This window comes from Abramis brama (assembly GCF_963993115.1).
Source record: "Abramis brama genome assembly, chromosome: 10".
NCBI classification, from domain to species: Eukaryota; Metazoa; Chordata; class Actinopteri; order Cypriniformes; family Leuciscidae; genus Abramis; species Abramis brama.
In genome coordinates, this window is record NC_139972.1 from 2,411,519 (window position 1) to 2,432,230 (window position 20,712).

The window sequence follows — 20,712 nt, forward strand, 5'->3', positions numbered from 1 at the left end:
GACAGCAATGGTTCTAGAGGCAAAGTTGTTCAGCATGAGCAGGTCTATCAAATGATATGCATTTTGTGATGATAAGTGTAACACCACGTGATTACAGAGCCATAAAACTCGTTAGCGCCAACTAGTGGCCGATTTCTTTCAAAATTCTTACAGACCTCTAGGGCCATGAGTCGAACATGCCCACCGAGTTTTGTTCCGATCGGCCTCCATTAACCTTGTCTAATAGGTGCTCAAACTTCATTGGCCGATGGCGGCCATGTTTTTTGAGATACACCAATGTCCTCATAGATATACATGACAGCTTGGACCAAGACACTGCATACCAATTTTCAAGTCAATCGGACTAACGGTCAGGTGGTTACAGCCTGATTTATGTTTTTTTAATGTTATAGCGCCACCATGTGGCCAATCGCCGCAATCTTTTTACTATGACCTCAGATTGACCTCTTACACAGGTGTACCGAGTTTGGTGAAGATACCTCATTTACTTCTGGAGTTATAGCCATTTTAGTAAAATAGGCTCCGCCTTCTTTAAACATTTTGGCGCCCCTTAGCGACCGTCAATCGAAATTTCAACTTTTTTTTGATAATTATTGATATTCTGACTCCAGAGAACATTTCTGCACTGGTTTGGTTCCAATCGGACACAAAACCAGGGACTAGTTCGCAAAAGTAGGTTTTGGACATAATTCAAAATGGCGGAAAATTTGCATACCGGAAATGAAATCCTTGAGGCCTTTTTTGTTCGGCTTGACCCAAGGATTCAAATGATATAAGACACTTGAGTCTGTGACAAACGGTTAATGAGATTTAAGCAAAAATATGATTTTTTTTTGTTTTTTGTACTGTAGCGCCACCTATGGGCCAATCGGGGTCATATTTTGATAACCTCTCCTCGATTTTTGTACTACCATCTGGCAAAGTTTCAAGTCTCTAGCACTTACGGTTTGGGCTGCACGATGCACTTCGTGCTTGAACCCCTAATAATAAAAATCAGTACAATTACAATAGGTGTTCAGCACTTCGTGCTTGAACCCCTAAAAATCAGGGCAATTACAATAGGGTTTCAGCACTTCGTGCTTGAACCCCTAATAATAAAAATCAGGGCAATTACAATAGGGTTTCAGCACTTCGTGCTTGAACCCCTAATTAAAGCTGCAAGCAGCATTTATCGGGGTTCAAGCAATTAAGGCCTTTAAGGCCTCAAAGCACAAAAGCATAAAAAGTTATTAAGTTTTATTTAGCAAGCATTTAACCACTGACATCATAGATGGAAAAGATCTTGTTCTAGCATGATTTACCATGATATACCACATTCTAAAATTATTTACCATAGTTCATCATGATTTATCATGGTTTACCATGATTTACCCTGTTCTAGCATAGTTTACCATGATTTACCATGTTCTAGCATGATAAACCACGTTCTAGAAAGATTTAACAGGATTCTTACTGATTTACCTTAATACACCACATTCTACTATTATTTACTATGACTTACCATGTTTCTAGCGTGATTTACCATGATTTACCACATTACTAGCAATTATGTGAAGTGTCAGTGCAAATGAAGTGATAAACACTGACAAAATATGATTGTGTTATAATAGTTATTGTTATACAAGTGATTTTTTTAGTGTCTACCCTAAATATGAATTAATCCAAAAGCACATGTGAAAAGACTTCATTAATAAGTAGAATGGCCAGCAGAAGAAGACCACTTATTGGCTCACTTTCACTTTAAACTTAATGATTTGCACCAGTTTTCTGCACTAAATCAAACCAGTTTTTCCATGTCAACTCAATAATGCATGCTCACACACACACACACACACACACACACACACACACACGCACGCACACACACACACACGCACACACACACACACGCACACACACACGTTTTTTGGATATGCTATTGAGAAAATATATTTATTTGTCTATAGGCATTTCTTTGTGATCTAATAATATAAAACTATGTTACCAGTATAGGGCTGTAACGATTCCTCAATTATAGTCAAGTACTCGATTTAAAAAAATCCTTGATTGCAATTTACCCCTAGAGTAATTGGCAAAATACCAAAAGTGGTGCATTCCACAGACGAGAATCAAACAACCGCAGAATTACAGTTTTCTAGGACAACGCGATATTTAAAACCATTTACAGTCATAGTATAGCATAGTGCCATTGTGAAATCACAAAGTCTGTGATTCAGTTAAATAAATATATCTTCTGTTTTTTGCTTGTTTGTTTTTTTTTTCACACAGAAGACACATGGGTGCAGATTAGCCTACATGTTAAAATTACCTCAGCTCCATCCACAGTAAACGCTGCTCCAAGCAAACTCAGTCTCTGCAGTGCTGTTTGTTTAGGTTTCCAATAACGTGCAAATATGGGAACGCAAGTCGGACGCAATTTGTGTTTCATAGTTGCACTGTTATCATTTGTGGAGCACATCTGGGTTTCTCAAACTGCTGTCCATCGCGATTTCAAAATAAAAGTTTAAACTCTTGCTCTGAATTTGCATGTTTTGATGTGCACATGTTCTCGTTCAAGAAATTACAGTGACTGTAGCATTTCTATCGTACAGAAGTGGTCAAATATTAAAGTTTAAGTTGACATTTGAATTAGTTGTTTGGACAATATTAAACAAGGATTTGATAATGCCAGGCTTAGTGTAACAACCAGGCAGCTGGCGCCCTCTGCAGGCATTTGTTATTTATGTACATAAGTTATGTTTATATTAGTTTATATAATTTATTTTACATGGGTATATTTTAACAGTGTTCTTCAATAAAACCAATATAATTACTTACTTTGATACTTTACTTGAACCAATTATTGTTGCTTGTTATTATATATTTCTATTTTAAGTCATTTTAAAGGCTGTTGTTAACTTGAATCTATTTTTTACCACAATTTTTTTTATCCGATTACTTGAATAGAATACTGAAATACTAAATACTAAAATACTAAAATAATCGATAGCTACAGCCCTATCATAATAAAAAAGATTGCTTTTTAAAGCATTTGTTTGTTTCCCAATACTGAAAGCTAATGAAAAGGTAATGTGCAATCCTGCTGCTCCCTCGAGTGGACAAAAGTGGTATTAAAGCTTGCATTTTACAATTGAAGTGATTTAATGAATTAATGAATGGGAATTTATATCTCGGGAACCAGAAGGCGAAAAAGCATATATAGTGCTTGAGGAGCCCTGTTAAATGAGACCATCAATGTGTTTTTGGGCGATTGATGCTGGAAGTTATGACTGTTCAAATGCAAATATTTGGGGGCTTTTATCTCTGGAATGCGCAGGATAAATTACACCACATTTGAATCGAAGCTAGCCAAGGATGGGCCCTTTCCAACGAGCTCTCACACAAGGTTCGGGGTGGTCTGGATCGGGAGTTACGGCCGTTCAAATTCGGGGGTCCCGCGGACTAGATCCGCGCGGGGGGCGCGCTCCCGAGGCCCGCGACGACACGTTTCGATCAAGAGCCTGGAGAAGACCTTACCATCAAAATTTGAGCGCGAAACGACTTCCCGTTTTCGAGTTATGAGTGAATTTGTATTTGGGGGCGTGGCTTAAATGCCCGTTTTACTTTCGTTTCATTTCATTAATTTACTTTAGTCCATTTCCATATCTCAGTGTGACACAATTGTCAAGTAATACTCCAATAGAGAATAGATACAAAATATGATTTAAAATGTTAAAATAATGATTTTATAAAGTCTAAATATGAATTATATGACAATATTAGGGAGCAGTATGATGAAATGGCAGCAGGGGGCAGTAAAATACCACTTATTGGCTTAATGACATGTTATATAATTTTTACCTTTTTAACTGTTATAGAGGCAAATTTTGTCTGATCTGTCTGAATTTTTTCATGCTTATTAAGAGTCATGAACATTATTATATGAGAATTATATGAACATAGATAGGAATAGGAATTTTTCCTAGGAAAAGACCATTCACAGCCAATACAGGCAATTTACCATAGGAAATATATGGTTTTAAAGCGTTTTAACAGTTATAGCGCCACCTTTGGTCCGATCTCCATACAAATTTCCAGGCTTCTTTAGCATGTTATGACAAATATGTGCATCAATTTTTGTGAAGTTCTGTGTTTTCGTTTAGGATTTATAGGCTTTTGAGTGCATTTTGCCACGCCCATTTTCTTTATGACCCAATATACCCATGCGAAAAATGCAAAAGTTCGACTTTTTTTTGATAATTATTTATCTAGAGAGTCCATAGAATTGTCTTAGACTCGTTTGGTTCCGATCGGGCGAAAAACCAGGGACTAGTTCGCAAAAGTAGGTTTTTAACATAATTACGAATATTTAATTAACGGTTTGATTGACAGCAATGGTTCTTGAGGCAAAGTTGTTCTCCATGAGAAGGTCTATCAAATGATATGCATATTGTGTGGATATTTGTAACACCACGTGATTACGGAGCTGTAAAACTCGTTAGCGCCAACTAGTGGCCGATTTCTTTCAAAATTCTTACAGACCTCTAGGGCCATGAGTCGAACATGCCTACCGAGTTTTGTTCCGATCAGCCTCCGTTAACCTTGTCTAATAGGTGCTCAAATTTCATTGGCCGATGGCGGCCATGTTTTTTGAGATACGCCAATGTCCTCATAGACATACAAGGCACCTTGGACCAAGACACTGCATACCAATTTTCAAGTCAATCGGACTAACGGTCAGGTCGTCATAGCCCTTTTCATGTTTTTTTCATGTTATAGCGCCACCTAGAGTTTAATCGTCGCGATTTTTTTACTGTGACCCAAGATTGAACTCCTACACATGTGGACCGAGTTTGGTGAAGATACCTCATTTACATCTTGAGTTATAGCCCTTTTAGTAAAATAGGCTCCTCCCACAACATTAGTTTTGCGCCCCCTAGCGACTGTGAATCGAAATTTAAACTTTTTTTCGATAATTATTGATATTCAGACTCGAGAGAACATTTCTGCACTGGTTTGGTTCCGATCGGACGAAAAACCTAGGACTAGTTCGCAAAAGTAGGTTTTTGACAAAATTCAAAATGGCGGAAAAATTTGCATACCGGAAATGAAATCGGAGATATACGTTTTGTTCTTCAGGGTTCCAGCTTTCCAATGATATAAGACACTTGAGTCTACGACATATGGTCTAGGAGTTATGAGCAGTTTCGCGCTTTTGGTCGCTATAGCGCCACCTATGGGCCAATCGGAGTCATACTCTCTGAACCTCTCCTCGATTTTTGTACTACCATTTGGCAAAGTTTCAAGTCTCCAGCACTTACGGTTTAGGCTGCACGATGCGTTTTACGGCAGAAGAAAAATAATAAAAATCAGCACAATTACAATAGGGTTTCAGCACTTCGTGCTTGAACCCCTAATAAAAATCAGGGCAATTACAATAGGGTTTCAGCACTTCGTGCTTGAACCCCTAATAAATCAGAATCAAGTCACAAGATGAGGAGCAAATGTGTGCAAAAAACCTAAAGTGCAGGGGAACATACACTCACCTAAAGGATTATTAGGAACACCTGTTCAATTTCTCATTAATGCAATTATCTAATCAACCAATCACATGGCAGTTGCTTCAATGCATTTAGGGGTGTGGTCCTGGTCAAGACGATCTCCTGAACTCCAAACTGAATGTCAGAATGGGAAAGAAAGGTGATTTAAGCAATTTTGAGCGTGGCATGGTTGTTGGTGCAAGAGGGGCCGGTCTGAGTATTTCACAATCTGCTCAGTTACTGGGATTTTCACGCACAACCATTTCTAGGGTTTACAAAGAATGGTGTGAAAAGGGAAAAACATCCAGTATGCGGCAGTCCTGTGGGCGAAAATGCCTTGTTGATGCTAGAGGTCAGAGGATAATGGGCCGACTGATTCAAGCTGATAGAAGAGCAACTTTGACTGAAATAACCACTCGTTACAACCGAGGTATGCAGCAAAGCATTTGTGAAGCCACAACACGCACAACCTTGAGACGGATGGGCTACAACAGCAGAAGACCCCACCGGGTACCACTCATCTCCACTACAAATAGGAAAAAGAGGCTACAATTTGCACGAGCTCACCAAAATTGGACAGTTGAAGACTGGAAAAATGTTGCCTGGTCTGATGAGTCTCGATTTCTGTTGAGACATTCAGATGGTAGAGTCAGAATTTGGCGTAAACAGAATGAGAACATGGATCCATCATGCCTTGTTACCACTGTGCAGGCTGGTGGTGGTGGTGTAATGGTGTGGGGGATGTTTTCTTGGCACACTTTAGGCCCCTTATTGCCAATTGGGCATCGTTTAAATGCCACGGCCTACCTGAGCATTGTTTCTGACCATGTCCATCCCTTTATGACCACCATGTACCCATCCTCTGATGGCTACTTCCAGCAGGATAATGCAACGTCACAAAGCTCGAATCATTTCAAATTGGTTTCTTGAACATGACAATGAGTTCACTGTACTAAAATGGCCCCCACAGTCACCAGATCTCAACCCAATAGAGCATCTTTGGGATGTGGTGGAATGGGAGCTTCGTGCCCTGGATGTGCATCCCACAAATCTCCATCAACTGCAAGATGCTATCCTATCAATATGGGCCAACATTTCTAAAGAATGCTTTCAGCACCTTGTTGAATCAATGCCACGTAGAATTAAGGCAGGTCTGAAGGCGAAAGGGAGTCAAACACAGTATTAGTATGGTGTTCCTAATAATCCTTTAGGTGAGTGTATATTCAAAACACAAGCCACAAATAGTTAGATTAGATAACCCTGACAGATCAATAAATAAAATTAAAATAAATTATTAAAATAACGAGAGTTAGTCAGAATTTTCAACTTTGTCTTTTTAACTGCAGAAACAACAATAAATGTTAAACTGGAGTGACAGTCTTTTTAGCTAAAAATGTTCACAGCATCCAAAAATCAAATTAGAACCGGCTGAAAAGTTTTGAAATCACTTGTACCCTACCTGATCGAGAGAAAAAATCCAGTCTTTCACTCTGTCTGTGTCCGTTGGAGTCTTTTCAAATTGTGCACGCGGATAAAATACATTCTAAAACACTTAACGTGAAAAACGTTTAACGACTTAATCTCCTAAAATAGTTAAATTAAAATATGAAAACGCTTTACCATAGTAGGAACGCATTGTGTTCATATTCTGGGTTCATCTGCTTATCTGCACATAGTATGGTTTCTTAAAGGGATACTTCACCTCTGGAAAGATGAATGTGTATTTAAAATAGGTCATTTATGTAGAAGAAATGTGAAAATTTTTGAATTTGGAGCTTTCTAGACTGAGAAAAGCCAGAAAATGTATTTTTGGCTTACGTGGATGAAAGACAACTCCCTGAATGCACTTGCTTCGCTGCCCTAGGAGGCCACTCCCAAGCCACGCCTACCGGTTAGAGAGCGCAGTTGAAAACAACAAGAAGGTTAGGCTGCTAACTTAGTGAGTCTCCGTGACGAGTTTGCCCTGGATTTCGAGATCGGCCAAAATGTCCGGGATTCGGCTTTTGCGTTCTACAGTCGCCATTCATTATGTTTACTGTGGCGAGCAGGACGAGGCTGAAGGCCGTGGGAGAACGGCACGAGGCCGGTGGCGTCAATACTGAGACGCGCCGGTCTCATATCTCTCACGGAGGAGCGGGAATTTTCTTAGCAATGGTAAAACGCACATCAACCAATCACTTGTTTAGCGTTCATGTAAACACTACATTCAGATTCACCGATCGGAATGAATTCAGTTAGATTGAAACAAAAGGTGTGCATGTAAACAATGAATGGCGACCGCAGAAAGCAAAAGCCGAATCCCGGACATTTTGAACGATCTCGCCCGCCGGACAAGTCCAGGAAAAGGAGGATGGTAACCCCTACTTACTCAGCTTTCTCCACATTACAAGAGTCTGATAGCTTAGCTTCCAGGCTGACACTGTGTACATTCTGTGAGTGAGATCCCACCTCCTATGGGCGGGTTGAAAATATGCGGAACAACGCCTTCTACTCTACTAATCATCTAATGACGATTTTTGCGTCATCGGAGGATTTTTTCCAGACAAAAAATACATAAATCTCTCCTCTCAGGGGGATATGAGGGTGGAAAGCATGGTAATTCGAAAATACTACAGGTTTTCTACTAATACAAAGCTTAATGCTAAATCCTGAAGTATCCCTTTAATAAAGTGTGTAGCATACTGTGTACATACATTAAGCCATGTTAAAGTGCCTTTTAAGCGCTTTAAAAGCTTTTTCACGTTCCATCCATCCATCCATCTTCTACCGCTTATCCGGGGCCGGGTCGCGGGGGCAGCAGTCTAAGCAGGGATGCCCAGACTTCCCTCTCCCTAGACACTTCCTCCAGCTCTTCCGGGGGGACACCGAGGCGTTCCCAGGCCAGCCGGGAGACATAGTCTCTCCAGCGTGTCCTAGGTCTTCCCCGGGGTCTCCTCCCGGTGGGACATGCCCGGAACACCTTCCCGGGAAGGCGTCCAGGAGGCATCCGGAAAAGATGCCCGAGCCACCTCAACTGACCCCTCTCGATGTGGAGGAGCAGCGGCTCTACTCTGAGCTCCTCCCGAGTGACTGAGCTTCTCACCCTATCTCTAAGGGATCGCCCAGCCACCCTGCGGAGAAAGCTCATTTCGGCCGCTTGTATCCGGGATCTTGTCCTTTCGGTCATGACCCACAGCTCATGACCATAGGTGAGAGTAGGAACGTAGATTGACTGGTAAATCGAGAGCTTCGCCTTGCGGCTCAGCTCCTTCTTCACCACGACAGACCGGTACAGGGACCGCATTACTGCAGAAGCTGCACCGATCCGCCTGTCAATCTCCCGTTCCATCCTTCCCTCACTCGTGAACAAGACCCCAAGATACTTGAACTCCTCCACTTGAGGCAGGAGCTCTCCACCAACCTGAAGTGGGCAAACCACCCTTTTCCGACTGAGAACCATGGCCTCGGATTTGGAGGTGCTGATTTTCATCCCAGCCGCTTCACACTCGGCTGCAAACCGTCCCAGTGCATGCTGGAGGTCCTGGTTTGATGAGGCCAACACGACAGCATCATCCGCAAAGAGCAGAGATGAAATCGTGTGGTCCCCAAACCTGACCCCCTCCGGCCCCTGGCTGCGCCTAGAAATTCTGTCCATAAAAATTATGAACAGAACCGGCGACAAAGGGCAGCCCTGCCGGAGTCCAACACGCACCGGGAACAAGTCTGACTTACTGCTGGCAATACGAACCAAGCTCCTGCTCCGGTCGTACAGGGACCGGATAGCCCTTAGCAAAGGGGCCCGGACCCCATACTCCCGGAGCACCCTCCACAGGCCGCCGCGAGGGACACAGTCGAATGCCTTCTCCAAATCCACAAAGCACATGTGGATTGGTCGGGCAAACTCCCATGAGCCCTCCAGCACCCTGTAGAGGGTATAGAGCTGGTCCAGTGTTCCACGACCGGGACGAAAACCACACTGTTCCTCCTGAATCCGAGGTTCTACTATCGGCCGGATTCTCCTCTCCAGTACCCTGGCATAGACTTTCCCAGGGAGGCTGAGAAGTGTGATCCCCCTATAGTTGGAGCACACCCTCCGATCCCCCTTCTTGAAAAGAGGGACCACCACCCCGGTCTGCCAATCCAGAGGCACTGTCCCCGACCGCCACGCGATGTTGCAGAGGCGTGTCAGCCAAGACAGCCCCACAACATCCAGAGACTTGAGGTACTCAGGGCGGATCTCATCCACCCCCGGTGCCTTGCCACCGAGGAGTTTCTTGACTACCTCGGTGACTTCAGCTTGGGTGATGGACGAGTCCGCCTCCGAGCCCTCAGCCTCTGCTTCCTCAATGGAAGACGTGACGGCGGGATTGAGGAGATCCTCGAAGTATTCCTTCCACCGTCCGGTGATATCCCCAGTCGAGGTCAACAGCTGCCCACCTCCACTGTAAACAGCGTTGGTAGGGCACTGCTTCCCCCTCCTGAGGCGCCGGACGGTTTGCCAGAATCTCTTCGAGGCCGACCGATAGTCCTTCTCCATGGCCTCACCGAACTCCTCCCAGGCCCGAGTTTTTGCCTCCACAACCACCCGGGCTGCAGTCCGCTTGGCCCGTCGGTACCCATCAGCTGCCTCAGGAGTCCCACAAGCCAGCCAGGCCCGATAGGACTCCTTCTTCAGCTTGACGGCATCCCTTACTTCCGGTGTCCACCACCGGGTTCGGGGATTGCCGCCTCGACAGGCACCGGAGACCTTACGGCCACAGCTCCGAGTGGCCGCGTTGACAATGGAGGTGGAGAACATGGTCCACTCGGACTCAATATCTCCAGACTCCCTCGGGATCTGGTCGAAGCTCTGCCGGAGGTGGGAGTTGAAGATCTCTCTGACAGGAGATTCGGCCAAACGGTCCCAACAGACCCTCACAGTACGTTTGGGTCTGCCGAGTCTGTCCAGCTTCCTCCCCCGCCATCGGATCAGGTGGTGATCAGTTGAAAGCTCCGCCCCTCTCTTCACCCGAGTGTCCAAGACATACGGCCGGAGGTCGGATGAAACGACCACAAAGTCGATCATCGACCTCCGGCCTAGGGTGTCCTGGTGCCATGTGCACTGATGGACACCCTTATGCTTGAACATGGTGTTCGTTATGGACAAGCTGTAACTAGCACAGAAGTCCAATAACAGAACACCACTCGGGTTCAGATCAGGGGGGCCGTTCCTCCCATTCACGCCCCTCCAGGTGTCACTGTCGCTGCCCACGTGGGCGTTGAAGTCCCCCAGTAGAACGACGGAGTCCCCAGTCGGAGCACTTTCCAGCACCCCTCCCAGAGACTCCAAGAAGGCCGGGTACTCTGCACTGCCGTTCGGCCCGTAAGCACAAACGACAGTGAGAGACCTATCCCCGACCCGAAGGCGTAGGGAAGCGACCCTCTCGTTCACCGGGGTGAACTCCAACACATGGCGGCTGAGCTGGGGGGCTATAAGCAAACCCACACCAGCCCGCCGCCTCTCACCATGGGCAACTCCAGAGTGGTGAAGAGTCCATCCTCTCTCGAGGAGTGTGGTTCCAGAGCCCAAGCCGTGCGTAGAGGTGATCCCAACTATCTCTAGTCGGAATCTCTGAACCTCACGCACAACCTTAGGCTCCTTCCCCGCCAGAGAGGTGACATTCCATGTCCCTAGAGCTAGATTCCGCGTCCAGGGATCGGGTTGTCTAGGCCCCCGCCTTTGACTGCCGCCCGATCCACTTAGCACCGGCCCCTTACGGTCCCTCCTGCAGGTGGTGGGTCCACGGGAGGGTGGCCCCATGTCGCTCCTTCGGGCTGAGCCCGGCCGGACCCCATGGGGGGAGGCCCGACCACCAGGCGCTCGCATACGAGCCCCAACCCCGGCCATACCGGGCGACGTCACGGTCCTCGTTTTTTTTGGCATCATAAGGGTTTTTGAACGTTAAGCATTTTAAAATGTCCTGTGGAAAACCAACTTGTTAACTTTGGCCGGCAGAAGTGCGATCATGGTTTTCCTGTTGCTAAATCCAGCCTTGGAGAATATTCTTTCTGATGGTGTAAAATCCACACTTTATATTTTCTTATCCCAGACATTGTTAAAGATTTAAATCCTTGCCGCCAAGACGCTCCTCTGTCGGTCACGGATTGAAAGTGAATCTTAAATCTGTCACGGGGTGTTTGGATTTATTCACGCACGTTAAAAAATATTTATTAAAAGCTTCTTTCCTTGCACATTTTTATATACAGCATTATCATAATAGGCTGAATATTAACGTATGGACAGAAAACCGGTAGTACTATGTGAAATCAGACATTGAGCGCCCTCATATAGCCAAAGTGGCATGATCCTCGTTTCATAACACCTCTGCGAAGATTCGACCGTGAGATCGGTAGTCGAATCAGGCTCTTCCAATCAAAGCATCGAATCTTCGACTATTCTGGGTCACCCCTACTCTACAGTTGTTCTTGTGTTCCGATTAAAAGTCCAGAAACAGAGCATCCCTTGTCTGTTGTAAAGACGTTACAGAACTCTCTTAATATTTGAAGTGCAAACAGAGACCATAGCCACAAGATGGTCCAGAGATGGGTATTGGGAGACAGAATATTGGAAATGCAGCCTAATGTGCGCGCTTCAGGGAACTCGTTTTACTTTTACTTTAAAAATTTCTAATTTGTGATCGCACATACTCCGTGTATAGGGAGCCGCGGTGCTGAGCACGCATTCTATAAGATAAGACATTTATCAGACATTTAGGGTCTGTTGCGCAACGAATCCTCCGCCAACGTCACGCGATCAGAGAACTTTGATTCTTTCTGCACTAATTGCGACGGCAACTCGTGCTGGATGAGCAGAGCAGACTTTTACATTAGTTTTTAATGGGTTTTATTTTTTATAAAACAGCAAAACGACAGTTGAGGCGAATGTGAGTGTAGCGGTGGAAACTGGAATATTCTATGCTTATTTCACCCTCACGCTCCGTCATGGCGATATCGCGAGTCAGCTTTTCACTCGACGGGAAATCTCGTCACATTTTAGTCTCGCGCACACTCCTACTAACTGCTCTTGACTGAATAACTTTTGTAGCTTTAGTAAGGATTAGTCTATATTTAATCTATAATTTATGCTGTGCAGACTGATCATTTTATTATAGTAATTGTATTATTTATATATTTATTATTATCAATAGCTGTATTAGTATCAGTACTTCATTCATACAAAAGATGCCATTAAACACGTATTTGAAATATACTGTCTTTATGTTGCTTCTACATTAATTTGGAGATTAACTGTGAAATGATTACATTATAAAATGTATAAACTAGATATAAACCTACAAAAATGTAAGTGTTTGTAATTGCAATTGTTTTTAATTAAAAGATTTTTTTTTTTTAAATTAACTTTTTTAATTGATTGACAGCACAAATATTAGGGGTGTGACGAGATCTCGTGTTACGAGATCTCGCGAGATTAAAACGCGACGAGATTTCTCGTCGAGGTGAAACTTTGTCTCGTGAGTAAAAAAAAAAAAAAAAAAAAAAAAAAAATACTTTGTCTTGTGAGTTGTTGTGATGTCAGCGTGATGGAGCGTGAGGGTGAAATTTGTATTGAAGATGCCCCTGCCACTTTTAAATCATTTGTGTGCCGGGCCAATCACACACACACACTCACTGTCCCTCGCTCACTCACTCACTCGCGCGCGCACACACACACGCACACTCACTGTAACCGCACTCTCACTCACTCTCGCTCACACTCAACCCGTCGTGGAGGACCGTTAAAATTAAACATGCTAGTCTTTCTGTCGTGATGTCGTGAAGCATCACAGACGCGTTGTCGCCCACTATGACACACTATACGAAATGAAACGATCGAATCTTGCGTCCCGACGCCCGTTGTCCTTTATGAGTCTCCACGAAACGGATCGTGCCAAAATCGCGCTAAAATAGTGTAATCTGAACCAGGCAGGTAATAAACATTTGACCTATCACGCAAAGAACCTATTAAAGCACTAATACATGGGAACAGTATAGCTTAAATCATATCGACATCGCAATATTAAACAATGTTATCGCACATCGCAGCTTTTCCTCATATCGTGCAGCCCTGCCCAAAGGTCTCAACTGCTGCCAGAAATCGTCGACATGCTTATATTCTTGAAAAAGAACATGACCATATCTTAGGCTTATCTTAGTTAATTTATCTCTTTTTCATCCTTGAAGAAAAAAATTGTTTCTGTTTGAACTTGTAGTTTTGAGAGAGCAGTACTTTGATTATGGATACACACTTACTGTTTGCACTTAAAGTGTTATTTCAGTTATTTATATTTATTTTATTTATACTGTTTTATTTTTTTATGTTCGATTTGTGGAAAGGAGTTAGATTTCTCATGTGAAATCGTACAGGGAGAAGTAGAGTTTATAGCAAAACATTTTGCATTGTTTGCATGTCCTTTACTGCATAGAATTCATTAAAATAGAAGTAAAATAACATTCATTACAAGTTGATTTCAAAATGCACATAAATTGTTTTGCATTTTGTGATTTTCAGTTGAACTAGATGTACCGCATCGCGGTACAAAATATGACCGCCGCTCAGGCCTGCACTGGCTTTCCACAAAAATAAATGACGTGGAGTAATTTGGCTGTATTGCGTGTTTATGTATATACCTAAAAAAAGTAATAGTATGTGCATGTCTGTCTGTGTGTGTGTGTGTGTGTGTGTGTGTGTATGTGTGTGTGTTTGTGTATGTGTGTGTGTGTGTGTGTGTGTTTGTGCGTGTATGTATGTGTGCGTACATGTGTGCGCGTGTGTGTTTGTGTGTGTGTGTCTGTGCATGTGGATTTGTATGTGTGTGTCTGTGCGTGTGGATGTCAGTGTGTGTGCATGCTTGCGTTTGTTTGTATTCCTGCATGTGTGTGTGTGACAGTATCATCCTAAACCAGCAACCCTTCGCTCAACAGCACCATCTACAGGCCGATGAGTGTACAGTCACTAAATGTGCACATAAATGAATTTATTTTATACCCCCCCATGGATGAAATTCTACAAAACTTAGCAGAGGATACCCCCAGAGGATGTCAAGTTAATCATACACATGAAATATGGTGCAGTTCTGAACATCTCCACTGAAGATAGGGGCGATTAAAGCAGAATTATATTGCATTTTCATTTTTTATGGGAGGGGCGCAAATCACAAATGAGTGATTATGGGCTAGGTTGATGTGGGCCCTTAAGAGCAACATACCATAAAAATTTCTTCATCCTCGGTGCCACGGTTCAGGTAGTTATGTAGGAAAAACTGCATTTTTTTGGGTTTGGGGGGGCCCAGCGCGGGGGGGGGGGGAGTGGCCAAATTTGAGGCATGGCCAAAAGGACTATTCAGGCATTATCTCTGCAATGCCTTGACATTGACTCCAAACTTTGTATGTGTCATTGTCACTTCACTCTGACAACATCACATCAGTTTTGTAACTGCGCCACCTATTGGTCAAAAGTGATAATCAATTAAATCATATTTTTAATTACTGTTTATATAATTTTTTGTTTTTGTTTAGCTATTTCGCCTAAAATCCTCTTTAAATGTCTTTAATTGCTCATTGTTGCAGTTGGTCTGACGCTTTCAGGCATGTCTTGTCTTATTCAGCTTGGCCCCGGTAATTGCTGCTTGCAGCTATTATTATTATTATTAGCATTATTATTAGCATTATTATTAGCATTAATAATTAACTTATTAATTTTTTATCTTCTAATAGTGTGACACAAAACACTGGAGATGAAGTTCTTCAGAAGCTGCTGCCTGTGGTTAAAGCAACTAGATCAGCTTGGTAAGTAACACTGAGAACAATCATCACTGTTAAAACATAACATTTCTTACTTACATTATAAATTAATAGTTTAACAAAAAAATTTGTCACACTTCAGCTTGTAACCTATCTGACCTGATTTGTGATCTACTTAACAGTTTTTATGATATTTGTGAGAAATCTATTATCAAATATATGCATTTATAATGTAAATGTAAATTTTATTTAAATGTTAACACATTTATATTTAGGGAACAACAGATGTATTCAATGTATTCCATTAGATCAGTTTTATATAATATTTCTCTCACATAGAGCCATAATCTCTAAGCTTAACAATACAACTCACTGACATTGTTTAAAACAAGAGATGTTGCACAAAGTTTTTTCTGTTTTGATCAGAGAGTGAAGAGTGTGTTATTGTTCTCTACAGGTTGAGTGAGTGTGGTATCACAGAGGAAGGTTGTGCTGCTCTGGCTTCAGCTCTGAGATCAAACCCCTCACACCTGAGAAAACTGGGTCTATCACGTAATAATCTAGGAGACTCAGGAGTGAAGCTTTTTTCTGCTGTACTGGCAAATCCTCACTGTAAACTGGAGGAACTGTGGTAAGATCATCTCTACCATAAAGACTCTGAGTGAATGAGGATTAATATGTAGATAGTGCATATAATATGCAGATTCCTGCTTGAACCGTCAGATCCTGCCGGCGGTAGAAGGCAGCGGTGAGGAGTCTCCCTGAAGATGAACATTTACATCTTCATATATTATTATCCCCCAAAAGAAAAGAAAACTAACAGTTAAATATACCGGATAAACTACCAACCAGACTACAGATGAAGGTTACAGTGAAGAGGTTTTTTTTAAATCACAAATGTTTGGTGTAAATCAACTTGCCTTGTAATGCTTGTGCAAACAGACCCTTGTAAAAGCCTGAGCATTTCCTCAAAATGTGTGTGTGCAGCTGAAAAGAGGGAAATGGTGTGTTTCACCTGATCCAGGACTGTCACCATATCAGATTCATCACTACATGATTATCATGGCCAAAATAGTGAAGTCAAGTCATCTTCATTCATATAGCGCTTTTAACAATGTAGATTGTTTCAAAACAGCTTTACAGAGATAAACCTATAATTTAAGGTAACAGAGACTGTTTAGGCTTTATAGCAGTTCTTTAATAAAGTTATTTTCCAGTGATATGATTTTGTCAGAGGTTTAATAGACAGACAGATTGGAAGAAGATTGTGTGGGTGTTTGAATGGAGATCACAGTATTTTAAAAATGAATCGTGCAGCTTTTACTGTCTTATCTCTCTCAACATATGAAAAGCGCGAAAAGGGATATTATGTCACTCAACACTTATAGAACACATTTTATACTCTGACGGAACAAAAGTGGCTATCTTCTGTCAAACTCGTCCATAAGCAAGGACAAAAATAATGCAATTTAATTTGAATCAATATCGATTCTGTACAATATGATGGTGAATGGATTTTTTTCTCCCAGCCCTAACACACACACACGTTCCTTAAAATGTTTACAAATACACATTACACACACACACACACACACACACACACACACACACACACACACAGAGAGACACTCTCATAGACAGACACACACACAGACAGACACAAAGACACACACAGGTTCAGGTTGGGACGATGCACCCATCTCCTGGTTAGATACCATCACGATACTTGGGTGCCGATACGATGTAAATGTATTCCGATTTTTAAGAATTTGCAATTCTACAAGTATCAGGGATGCAAACAGCGCGCTTTTCGGCGCCTCCAGCTTTTTTCACGTCAGTTTGGGTGACTTGGGTCTGAGAGGGTCTGATTATAATTTCACAAAGTCATCTGAAGCCATTCCATAGCTTAATGTGAGGGACAGAAGTCTATTTACATCATTAAATTAAAGTTTACGGAAACTCGTTTTCCCTTCTCTGCGGCTGTCAATCATTCTTCATTCAGTATTCAAAAAGCGTGCACGCCTCTCTCCAATATGATATATTCACATTATAATGCTTGATCTGTAGATAAAAGGCTGTGGATTTGCATAAAATGACTTTATTTTGTGTATTTGTATTTTATGTTTGTTGCTGTTTTTAAACGATTCGCTACCGTGTGCCTGTTAGATCACACACATCACAAGGACTATGAATCGGCATCAAACGCACAATAACTGGAATTTAAAACTGTGAAGAAACAAATGATCAATAAACTGTTGGACAGATATACACTAGGATTTGTGCGCTCGACATTTCTTCACTTTGTGCCGTGAACTTTTAAATGCGCATTTGTGACTCCATGTTGCTTTGAGCACATCATTCTGCACCCGCGATGCGCATACGCGGTTTGTGCACTCTGTTTTGAAGCGTTTCATATTATCATGGTTTTGCACACTGAAAGATTATTAAAAGCCTATATTTTTTTTATACCTAGCCTGCTCAATACATTTAAAATAAGCATAATTTAATTGTATATTATTTATTTGTAGTGTAGGCTATATAAATATATACCCTACATTTCTGAATTCTTGACATTCATATATAATTATAAAACTGTGAAATGTATGATTGCCTGATTGAATTTTATAAGAGTACTAATAGTAATTTGTTTTTATTAACATGTTTAGATTTTATAAAATTACTGTGCAGATTTTTTCAAGAATTACTTTTTGCTGCTCATTTATACACTCACTAAGTTTAATAAAAATACATAATACATTTATGTAATATTTAAAGGTGTTAACTGTAATCTTACACTGCAAAATGATAACTTTATCATTTAAATTCATCACAATTATGTAAGTATCTGGATATTTGCCTCAGGGCGAGGACTTCGATAACCTCTATATTTTTTGACCATACTTGTGTTTGCATCCCTGAAGTATTGTGATTCAATATTGCAATGTATTGCCAATATTTTTATTTTATTTTTATTTTTCAACACTAGTCCACCATGGGGTCTCTCTCTCTGGATCAGCGGCAGCTCCAACACAGACTTAAATGTTGCGATATGATTTTGTCAAAGGTTTAGTAGACAGACGAATTGGAAGATCGTGTGGGTTTTTGAATGGAGATCACAGTATTTTAGAGATTAATCGTGCAGCTCTACTGTCTTATCTCTCTCTCAGCATATGAGTAGCGCGAGGGCTTTCAGTGCATTCAGTCTCACGTCGCTTCCATGCGTCCACTTGAAAGGTATATTATGTCACTCAACACTCATAGATGACACATTTCATCCTCTGTTGGAATAAAAGTAGCTAACTTCTGTCAACCTCATCTGTAAGAAAGGACAAAAATAAAAGCAATTTAATTTGAATCAATATCGATTCTGGAATAAATAAAAAATATTTTTAAATCGTAAACAAAAAAATTGCGATAGTCAGGTGAATCGATTTTCTTTTCTCCCAGCCCCTACACACACACGTTCCTTAAAATGTTTACAAATACATTAAACACATTAAACACACACACACGTTGGGTTTCCATGTTTTATGGGGACTTTCCATTGATATGATTTTTATCCTGGACAAACTGTATATTAATTTCAACTAATGAGTATTTGTATATATTTCATATTGACATTATTATGTTATTTATTTTTTAAGTGTTATGTTTATCTTTGGATTGTTTTATGGTTTGTATTTTAACCTTCACACATTTAACCATATATATTAGTCTCAGGCTAGGTAGAGTAAGTCAAATCTGACCTAGATCATAAGCATTCAAATGGTACTTACAATTTGTTCAGAAGACTTCTCTGTGGTCAGTTCTTGCTAAAGGTTTTATTAACAACAATACTGGTAGACAATTGCTTGCAATTAATATAATAGTAATTTATTAATTGTAATTTTCCAGAAATAAAGGTAAACAAAAAACGAATTGCAAAGTTACAATATAAAGCAAAGTTTCAATCAAAGGTGTAATCAGCTAGGTTTCTTGCATTGAGAGATACCGCTCAATCAATATTTGCCTAGTCAGTCTTCTCATCAGTCTCTTATACTCAAACAGCTCACTGCCGATGTTAAATTCTTATCTGCTGTCATCAGTTGGAGAGCTGTCAAGTCTTTCATAATCATTTTAAGGTGTTTCTGACGTAGCCTGTGTTTTCTCCTGTTAGCTCTCCTCTGGGCCCTTTTCCTCTGTGTCCTTCTCTTTTTCCTCTGTCCTTCTTCTTTTCCTCTGTGTCCTTCTCCTTTTCCTTTGTGTCCTTCTCCTTTTCCTCTGTGTCCTTCTCCTTTTCCTCTGTGTCCTTCTCCTTTTCCTCTGTGTTCTTCTTCTTTTCCTCTGTCCTTCTCCTTTTCCTCTGTGTTCTTCTCCTTTTCCTCTGTGTCCTTCTTCTTTTCCTCTGTGTCCTTCTTTTCCTCTGTCCTTCTCTTTTTCCTCTGTGTCCTTCTCCTTTTCCTCTGTGTCCTTCTCCTTTTCCTCTGTGTCCTTCTTCTTTTCCTCTGTGTACTTCTTCTTTTCCTCTGTGTCCTTCTCTTTTTCTTCTGTGTCCTTCTCCTTTTCCTCTGTGTCCTTCTCCTTTTCCTCTGTGTCCTTCTTCTTTTCCTCTGTGTCCTTCTCCTTTTCCTCTGTGTCCTTCTCCTTTTCCTCTGTGTTCTTCTCCTTTTCATCTGTGTCCTTCTTCTTTTCCTCTGTGTCCTTCTTTTCCTCTGTAAAATAGACCTTATCTACAGCATTACATTTTTCTATAAAGCAATTTTTATCTTATACGTAAATTCTCTCTACTCTAAGTTGGTTAATACACCACAATTTAATAGTTCTTCTTAACATATACATAAGTAAAAATACTATAGACAAACTCATTTTACATGGTTAAGTATACATGCATACATAATAGTTTGGTACAATTGGTATTTTTGCACAGTTTTGCAATAGTTATGCATCATTACTACTTGGGTTACATAAAGATACTACAAACAAAACAGACTTTAAACTAAACAGAGTAATTGCATAATCATCATATTATAATACATCAACAGGATATAGGTTTAATGTGTGTCATTGTTCTCTACAGGTTGAGGTATTGTGGCTTTACAGATGAAGGTTGTGCTGCTCTGGCTTCAGCTCTGAGATCAAACCCCTCACACCTGAGAAAACTGCATCTGTCTGAGAATAAACTAGGAGACTCAGGAGTGAAGCTGTTCTCTGCTGGACTGGAGAATCCTCACTGTAAACTTAAGGAACTATGGTAAGATAATCTATACCATAAAGACTCAGAGTGAATAAGGATTAACGGGGTGGTTGATTATGATTTCACTTTTCTAACTTTAGTTAGTGTGTAATGTTGCTGTTTGAGCATAAACAACATCTGCAAAGTTACAATGCTCAAAGTTCAAAGCAAAGGGAGATATTTGCTTTCATAGAAATAGCTTTTTAAGGACTACAACAAACG

At 41.3% G+C, this 20,712-nt stretch overlaps 1 protein-coding gene across 3 annotated transcripts in view; it reads left to right on the forward strand.

Moving 5' to 3' along the window:
• Positions 1 to 20,712, forward strand: part of LOC311091384 (uncharacterized protein) — a 64,312-nt gene that overhangs the window by 35,278 nt on the left and 8,322 nt on the right. For 2 of the 3 annotated variants that reach the window (XM_084127331.1, XM_084127332.1), the window contains 3 exons: positions 15,252 to 15,323; positions 15,736 to 15,909; positions 20,335 to 20,508. In XM_084127331.1, coding sequence (XP_083983457.1) covers positions 15,252 to 15,323; positions 15,736 to 15,909; positions 20,335 to 20,508 — 420 coding nt within the window. Of the gene's footprint in view, positions 1 to 15,104; positions 15,153 to 15,251; positions 15,324 to 15,735; positions 15,910 to 20,334; positions 20,509 to 20,712 lie in introns of all 3 variants that reach the window. The other variant, XM_084127330.1, reaches the window with a different exon arrangement.